General features: G+C 43.4%; 1 protein-coding gene across 1 annotated transcript in view; it reads left to right on the top strand.

The window, feature by feature from the left end:
• Positions 1-5989, top strand: part of fam20a (FAM20A golgi associated secretory pathway pseudokinase) — a 23655-nt gene extending 17666 nt beyond the window's left edge. Inside the window, exons 6-11 of the mRNA XM_076297877.1 lie at positions 2461-2576; positions 3493-3673; positions 4340-4449; positions 4559-4640; positions 4960-5019; positions 5581-5989. Of these exons, the coding sequence (XP_076153992.1) occupies positions 2461-2576; positions 3493-3673; positions 4340-4449; positions 4559-4640; positions 4960-5019; positions 5581-5869 (838 nt within the window). The 3' untranslated portion in view covers positions 5870-5989. The remainder of the gene's footprint in view (positions 1-2460; positions 2577-3492; positions 3674-4339; positions 4450-4558; positions 4641-4959; positions 5020-5580) is intronic.
• Positions 5990-9330: the final 3341 nt, after the last annotated feature.

Raw genomic sequence — 9330 nt, 5'->3', positions numbered from 1 at the left:
ACCCCCAGTTCGACACCCCTGTCCACACCAATGTATATGTGCCTCTGAAGGCAAGCTGCAAGGCCCTAACAATGACAGAGTCATGGATTTAATTAAATGTTCCCACAAATACCCCACTTAAATTCATTGAGGACCAAATCATTGTCAAATGAAAGTGCTTGTGGGAACACATTATCAGTACCATGTGCTGTCTCTGTCTCTCTCTAGACGCTCAAAACCTGTCCGACAAGCACCTACATAACGTCGAGTGGATGTGTGCACTATTTTTTTTTAATATGTTTGGACCCTGTAAATTGCTGCTGGCGTCTGTATTTATTTGGTGATTTCCCCTCTGCGGTTCCTATATGTATGTTTACGGTGGAGCGCAAGTGCTCTTTTAGGGATTGAATATACATTAAGTGGTCTCCAATTCTCAGACAAAACTCACTTCATAGCGGATTGGAACTTTCAGGTCTGTGTTTAAGCATGTCGAGACAAGGCTCCTAAGTATGGCTCGCTCTACCACACTGTGCTTGCTGTGGTCTAATCATACCATAAGTATCGCCTTACGTGCGCTCCCAGCCATCTGATAAGAATACGTTGCCATCCCATAATGCTTATTAAGAGGTGGATATAATTCAGTCAGTTTGGTCCAATAACAGGGGTAGTGATGAGAGATACATTTGAAATGTTTTCTTAATGAAAGATTCGATGGTATATAAGACGGTGATTACCTTGAACAACTGAGTTTAAAACTTTGAAAGCCAATCTGTCATTTGTTGATGCTTATTCGTGTCTCAATGAAAGAGTTGATGTTCAAATTTCGGAAATTTGTTAATTTACTGCATCGTGGTATGCCCGTGTGTTGAAAAAAAAACCGGAATTTAATGAAAATCTATCCGCCATATTTCATTTGCCGTTGCCTCTTTCCCAGCCTTTCTAAAGGCAGTTTGGCCTTAGCAGACTATGATGGATCATGACTGGTTGACAGCAGTGGTAGTGACAGCCTGCGGTCTGTACCATGTCATTAGTGGCTAAGAAGAGGCTGGCTGAGGGAGAAGGGGGTTTGAGGGGTGTCATCCAGGCCTTTTGAGATTGTAATTAGCTGTGTTGGGTACAGAGTTTATGAGATTCAGCGTCTGGTTGTGTGCGACATACCCTTAGGCGACGCTTGTAGAAAAAGCGGCTGGATGAAATGCTTTCTCTCACAGCGTAGAATTACTGAGAGTTGCTATTCGCTTGATTGCTGGTTACATAAGTGATATTTTCAGCTCTCTGTCTTGGAAGACACATGGGCTTATTTGGGACCACTATAATGGAATTATGTGCATTTGTGCCATTTATGTGTACGTGCCCATCCGTTTCACCACACTATGTATAGACTATGCAGTGTAGGATTGTGCAGACGCACCCTCGGAGTGATATACGGATATTGTGTGTGTGTGTGTGTGTGTGTGTGTGTGTGTGTGTATTTATGGATCTCCCATTTGGTAGTAGTCTTTTTTTATACACTCACATTTTTTGTTTCGAGATATAGACGATGGGGCGGTGGTAGTGTGGTTAAAAATGCCTGCTAAATGAATACATGTAAATGCAAATATAAAATATTGTTTTCATTAATCTATGGATTCTTTATTTGTTTTGAGATATGTACTGTATGTATTGTTTTCACTAAAATTCTGGATTTATTCAAAAGTCTCAGGTAGAGTCAGCAGTCAGTCAGAAATCTCAGAGAGCTTTATTCACGGTACCGGAGACCTAAGCTGTGTCGCTAACAGACACAGTCTAATGTTACAAAGAAAATGCATACTTCTCATACCCTCCTGACAAGACAGACAAGACATGACATCTCCATTAATGGTACGCAAACCACTTTATGGCCTAGTTACTCAAGCAGTTGACCATATCTATAAGATCGTATCCACTAACGGCCAACATCTGTGAAATCCAAAAAGGGAGATCCAAGGTCTAACAGGAGCCAAGGAGCAGGACCGGAGCACTCAATGCTTGAACGTGTTTTTATTTGTGCAAACTGACTAACGTTTCGACGCCCATGCGTCTTCTTCAGAGACTGTTAGACCTTGGATCTCCCTTTTTGACTTCTGCGTCCTGTTCCGTGAGCACCAACCATGCTGAAGCGCAAGTGACCTACTTCATCTGTGAAATCCAGTCAAAATTGACCCCGGCAGTAAATAAGGTCTGGGGCGCCAGCCCGCTGGAGCAGAGGCCTGGCAGTCCTTCTCCAAGGCACAACACAAGCAGCATGACTTCACACACACCTTGAACATGGCATTCCACAGATGCTGGGCATAAATCTTTCCTTCTGTTCTCTGCCTACTGTTGCATTTCCATCTTTAACATGTTCACAGACAACACCAAAAGAGAAAATGGATGAATATAGCACACACATATATATGGTACTCTTCTCTAAGGCTAAACATTTCTCACTACAGTATGTGTGTATGGTTTTGACTCTGACAGAGTGCTGGATTTCCGAAGAGTGCCACCTGTGATAGGGCGACTGGTTAATGTCTCTGGGGAGATTCTGCACGTCACTCGGAACGAGGAACTCAAGAGTGTGTTTTTCACCTCCCCAGGTGAGCTCGCCGACATGTTAGACTTTCCCAATCCAGATATATACTGTACTCACAGATACATGATAGACTTTCCCAATCCAGAAATATACTGACAGATACATGATAGACTTTCCCAATCCAGAAATATACTGACGGATACATGATAAACTTTCCCAATCCAGAAATATACTGACAGATACATGATAGACTTTCCCAATCCAGAAATATACTGACAGATCCATGATAAACTTTCCCAATCCAGAAATATACTGACAGATACATGATAAACTTTCCCAATCCAAAAACATGCTCACAGATACTTGATAGACTTTCCCAATCCAGAAATATACTGACAGATCCATGATAAACTTTCCCAATCCAAAAACATGCTCACAGATACTTGATAGACTTTCCCAAATCAAATATGTGGTTAAGAGCGAGGGAGATAAGAATATCATTATCAGCAGACACTAAAAAAAAAAAAAATATTGAGAAGGAGCTCACTCAGACACTTTCAAATCTAATCCATGGTTGGGAAAGAAGATGATAAGGATATTATAGGAAAGAATGACCTTGTCATCACTGGTTTACTCACAAAATACACAGGGACAATAGAAAAACAGAAACAAATGACATAAAGTGACAGTGAGTCAGCTCAGACATACACAAGGCATTCACAAATACACCTGTCATAATTCCCTCATGATTCCTGTCCTTCACAATTCCATCATAATTCGGAAGAGGCTATAATTGCTAGTTCAAAAGTTGAAAATACTGCAAAGCTTTTGGCCCATCCATTTTCTGATCTGGTGTTTTTTTTCCACCCTATTGGAAGCCACGTTTTCCCCTGACATGCCGAATCATGTGCATGACTCAGAGGTGTCTGACACATGAAAACCAAAACCTCCAACCTACCTCCATTCTTTCTCACCCGCAGCAAACAACACCTGCTTCTTCGCCAAATGCCTGTACGTGTGCAAGACGGAGTACGCCGTGTGTGGTCACCCGGACCTTCTGGAAGGTTCCATGTCGGCGTACCTGCCTGGGCTGAGCATCGCACCCCGGATCTCCATCCCCAACCCCTGGATCCGATCCTACACCTTCACCGGGAAAGAAGAGTACGACCCTTTCTTTCCCTTCCCTCTTTCCCAAGTATTCTTTTTGTAACACTTAAAGATGATTAAAGGTTAATTTATTAACTTATTGCTTCATTTAGAATTTAGACTTCGCTGTGTAAACTGTTCATTTTAAAGCTAATGTTGTATTTATTGATGTCATTGTAAGTCACTTTGGACAAAAAAGTTGGCTAAGAACCATAAATGTAAACATAAATGTGTAGTCCTTAATTATAATCATTTACACTTATCTCCTCATGTCCCTCTGACTGTCCGTTCAATGTGTACACTCCAAAAAAAGAAAAAATACTGAAAAAATACTGTGTTGTTTATCATACGCAGTCCTGGCTGGGACACAAACAAAGTGAAAATGACACTACGCAAGAGTGGCTATTGAGCTCACATATCAGTATCGATCACATATCAAGCCAAGTCTCTTTGGACAAAAGCGTCTACAAAATACCATAACCATAACCATATCAATCACATATTGTAGCATTCTGTGACGTTCACTGTCCAGACAAGAGCTCAAACGAGAAGTGTGTTTTAAGCTCACTGGGGGAAGGATGGCAGACTCGAGGGGTCAGAGTAATCCTGTTCATTTGGGTGGAGGCAGCAGCGGAGTCACTTTATATTTCTGCCCCATTTACAACTATGTGCTCTTTGCAGATGGGAGGTTAATCCTTTCTACTGTGACACAATACGGAGGCTCTATCCCTACAACTCTGGAAACAGGCTACTCAACATCATCGACATGGCCATATTTGACTTTCTCACAGGTATGGCCAGCACTGTGTTTGTGTTTACCTGTTTGTTTTTCCATATAAACCAGTTATAACGTGTCATTATACAATTTTTTAAATTTTTTGTCATCATTTTGTCATCAAGGGAACATGGACCGCCATCACTATGAAATCTTTACCAAATTTGGTGATGCTGGATTTCTGCTTCACTTTGATAATGCTAGAGGGTAAGAGTGCTGCCATTGCCAAGTGCCATTCTCTACATTACAATATCGACAAATAACGTGTGATAACCTTTCATCTCTACATTACAATATCAACAAATAACGCATGATAACCTTTCATCTCTACATTACAATATCGACAAATAACGCATGATAACCTTTCATCTCTATAGGCAGGAAAATGTACATATTATACAAAAAGCCCTCGTTGGTTGAAAATGTCTATTTTTTTATATCTGTCTGTCTGTCTGTCTGTCTGTCTGTCTAATTAAGACATAGCAAGTGCATGCATTTCTGAGTGTGTTATATCTTGTGTTGACAGGTTTGGCAGGCACTCCCATGATGAGCTGTCCATCCTGGCTCCCCTGACTCAGTGTTGCACGTGAGTCCCTCTCTTGATTTGGCCACTCTCCCGACAGAATGTGGGAGGAACAGCACCCCAAAGCTATCCCAGACCTCCGCTTACATTTCCAAAGAGACGATTAGAAATGTATAAGACGCAGATCTTTAAATCATCACAGGGGGATTATGTGCGTGTAAACACTCCCCAGGCATGGGCTCTGATGGAGTTGATGTTCAGTGCTAGTGGTCGCTCGAGGCACTGTCGGAATTGATCCATCAACAACACTGCACTTGCCATTGTAGTAGAAAAGATAATCCAGCTTCTATCAAGACAGTGATTAAGCTGCACGTATGAACCTGTACTGTTTGGATATTGTAACTGGTTTAGGAGTAGATCAATCGTTTTTAGTAATGTGCAATCACAAGTGAATTTTTGGATTCTTAATCGTTTTTTAGAGTGTGAATGTTGTTTTGAGATACAGCAATAGATATGGCTATTTCACTTTATTACTGGTCATAGCATGAATATACTCACTGTCTGACTGGACTGTTGTATCTTTGACCTTTGACCCCCTGTCTCATATCCCTCCTCCCTCCACAGTATCAAGCGTTCAACGCTGCTCCGCCTGCATCTGCTGACCCGGCCAGACCTCCGCCTGAGCGAGGTGATGCGCGAGTCCCTGGATGGCGACCTGCTCCGGCCGGTTCTGACCGAGCCGCACCTGCTGGCGCTGGACCGGCGCCTGGAGAAGATCCTGCGGGCCGTGCAGCGCTGCGTACGCAAACTGGGCGAGCGGCAGGTCGTGGTGGCCGACTTCGTGGAGGTGCCAGATGACCCGGCGACGCGGTCGCCACAACCTCCCCTGCCCCCAGAGCCCCGGAGCAGGTGACCGATGGACAGACGAGGAGGCGCCGGACGGAGAGATGGAGAAGACAGAGAGATGAAGACGTAACGATGAGGAGATGGAGCTGAGGGAGGCTCGATGAAGTCGTAGAGTGGAGGACAGATGGAGTTGGGAGAGATAGGAGTGTCATGTTAACAAAGGCTATGGCACTGTTCTCCTGCAGGTCAAAGGTCAAGGTTCAGTTCAGGTGGGGTGCTCTTCTCACTGGAACAGGTTCAGTCTGGATTGGGTTCATTTCAGTGAAGGTTCCTCTGGCCTGCCATTGCCAGAGCAAGCAACTAGCACCAGCGTCTTACCAGTGCATACGAGTACTTAATCCTCACATACAGGTCATTCAGACTGCCAGTATACAGCTCTCACCCTCAAAGCCAGCATCAATGGCTCTTCTTTGGAATAGAGCAACGGACATGCATCTGTTGGGTGGGAAGAGGTGATGGACATGGTTGTGGAGATGGAGCTACGTAGGGGACTGCTGGAGATGGAGCTACGTAGGGGACTGCTGGAGATGGAGCTACGTAGGGGACTGCTGGAGTTCATAAGGGCAGATGGAACTGCAAAGCTGGTAGAAAGAATCTCACTTACTCACTTATTCATATTGGCTGACGATTTCACCCAAAGGAACCCCAAAGGGCCAGTTTCCCCAGAGCAACACGGGATGCCTTGCTGAAGGACACAACAGAGGCAACGGGGAATTGAACCCTTTTCTGGCTACTGCCTGCTGGCCCAGGCCCTTATAGACCCTTTCAACAATAAAAACAAAAACAATGCTTGAACATTCTATTTGGTTCCCAATCTACTTCCTCTGCATTAAGATAACATATGGAATGTTAAAACGGAAGCCTTGTGGGGCCAACTATGATGCTGATAATGGAACTCTCTTGAAAGGGTCTATAGTAAAGCATATTTTTTGGGCTTTTTATGCGTTTAATGTGATAGGATAGTTGAGAATGACAGAAAGCGAGTTGGAGAGAGAGAGTCAGGGATGGGATCCGGAAAGGACCACGGGGCGGGAATCGAACCCGGCTCGCCGGTGTACGGTGCAGGTGCCCCAGCAAGTTGCGCCGCGGCTGGGGCCCAGGCCCTTTTATTAGCCACTATGCTCCCACTGCACCTGTCTGCTTTGGTACATGGCCCATGATTGAGGAAGAAGGGAAGTCTCAGTAGGAAGAACTTGTGGGGAGAGGATACAGCAGGAGTGACAATAACACAGCGCTACACTCACATGGACAGACAGAGATGGTGGAGCTCTCTGTGCAATGCAGTGCAGCCATCACTAAACAGTGCAGAAGACCCTGATGAGATTGCTCTGATGAAAACACAGTGAGAAGCAGAGAAAAGCTGTTTGCGTGTGACGTGTCGCTGATCAGTTCAGGGAGACACGAGAGAGTGTGTGTGTGTGTGTGTGTGTGAGAGAGAGAGAGTTAAACAAGAGAGCACTGACCGCCTGCACCCTGACATCCGCACATACACTCACGCACCCACAACCTACATGACTCACACACAAACACACACACACACACACACACACACTCACTCTTTGTCTCTTTCTCTCTCTCTGTCCCTGTAAACCTAAGTGGCTAAATGTGGCCTCTGACAATTCTTGCACTCATTTCAAAATAAACTTTTAAATTTCCCTCAGTCATCTCTAAAACACGCAGAAAAAGATACACTTGTGTCTAAAAAGAGATTTGGGGGGGGGGGGGGGGGTTGCAGACAGGAGTAGGGAAGGGAGGACTGCTTTAACTCCTACTCCTGAAATAGTTAAATGTTTTTTTTTTTAATGTGGCAACTCCCAAATAACTGCCAAAAGAGGGCTAGACTGCAAAACCACTTCTGAGCTTTTTAGGCCAATGCGGACAGACCACTAGCGACCTACGATATCTCATCAGAGAGTCTGGAGCTTAAACTCTTCCTGGGAGCCCCACTGGCTTCCATGGTCAGATTTTTTATTTTGTTTTTGCGGTTCTTCCTCTTTCACACCCTTGATGTCTTAAATGACTGTGAGCACAAACAGGAAAAGTAAACAACACATTAGAGAGAGAGAGAGAGAGAGAGAGAGAGAGAGAGAGAGAGAGAGAGAGAGAGAGAGAGAGAGAGAGAGAGAGAGAGAGAGAGAGAGAGAGGGAGCGGTAGAAAGCACAAGAAAAAGAAGAGAGGAAAAAGAGACAGAGGGTGGAGATAGAGAAAAAAGAGGAAGGGAGACAGTGTTAAAAACACAGCACAAGCTCAGACAGAGAGAGACAGAATGGGAGAGGGAGAGTTGGAAGAAAGTGGGAGAAACAGAATGAAGAGAGAGAGAAAGAGAGAGAGAGAGGGAAGTAGGAGTTTCAGGGCTGAATTTTATTCCTCTCCAAGACAGAAAGAAAAAAAAAACACAACCTCTGACACAGAGACAGAATGAGAATGAGACAGAAATAGTCTGAGGAATAGACAGATACACAGAAAGACTGTTAGAAAGGAGAAAAGGAAAAGCATAGTATATAGGCGCACACACACACACACACACACACACAGAGGTGGACAGGGAGAGACAGCATGAGGCAGACTGAAAATGGGGGACACGGAGTGGACTGCGTGGTTTGAAAAGGCAGATTGAGCTAAACACTGAAAAGTGTTACCTAAAAAACATCTGACACAGCAGCAGTCGATGGTTCCCCCAGAACGATTGCAAACCCCAGATCCTTAACTGTCTAAGAGAGCTATGCAAGGGGGAGATGTCCATGTTCCTTAACATGTGTGTGTGTGTGTGTGTGTGTGTGTGTGTGTGTGTGTGTTAACACAGTTTTCACTTGATCCCATCTCATCACAACTGTTTTGCCATTTGTAAACATTTCATCAAAATTTTACCTTTGATTACAAATGAATTACAGGAAAATGGATCTAAATATATATAAATATAATGGCTAGCTGACTGTAAACAATAAGATTGTAAAACTAAAAGTTTACTTGGTTTTGGTGAGGAGAAATAAACTCTTTGTTAAGTGTTCTCAGGCGTGTTCTTGTAAATTTATAGATTACAGATAGTTTTAATGACTGTTTACTGCTACATCTCAGGACCTGTCCAAGGACCATGTCCTGTTGAAGTCTTTGATGTAACGATGTACATTAACTTACAGTGTCCTGTATTCATTCATAATAACAATGGTATATTCTCTAAAAAAAAGAAAAACGTTTTGCTGTTGGTCCTATTGGCTTCTATTTATAAATCATAAATAACTTCATGAGTCATAAAATACAGACATGGAATTTTAAAATAAAACACATGTTGTAAACTGTTTAAAGGCCATAAAAAGGGAAAATGTTTCTTATTAAGATGTAATAAAAAAAAATATCTTGTGAATTTCACTTGGAGGTCGATGTGTGTTACAAAACAGCCAAACAGGACTACTTACAGCACACAGCTCTTGGTGAAGGAGCAGTACAAAATGTCATGAAAGGGTTTGATG

The sequence above is a fragment of the Alosa pseudoharengus genome, unplaced genomic scaffold (assembly GCF_046254945.1).
Source record: "Alosa pseudoharengus isolate Yale_2024_CS ecotype anadromous, Long Island Sound unplaced genomic scaffold, YU_APseudo_1.1 YU_APseudo_1.1_scf_21, whole genome shotgun sequence".
NCBI classification, from domain to species: domain Eukaryota; kingdom Metazoa; phylum Chordata; class Actinopteri; order Clupeiformes; family Clupeidae; genus Alosa; species Alosa pseudoharengus.
The sequence above is the reverse complement of the archived record's forward strand: the minus strand, read 5'-3'. Positions and strand labels throughout refer to the sequence as shown.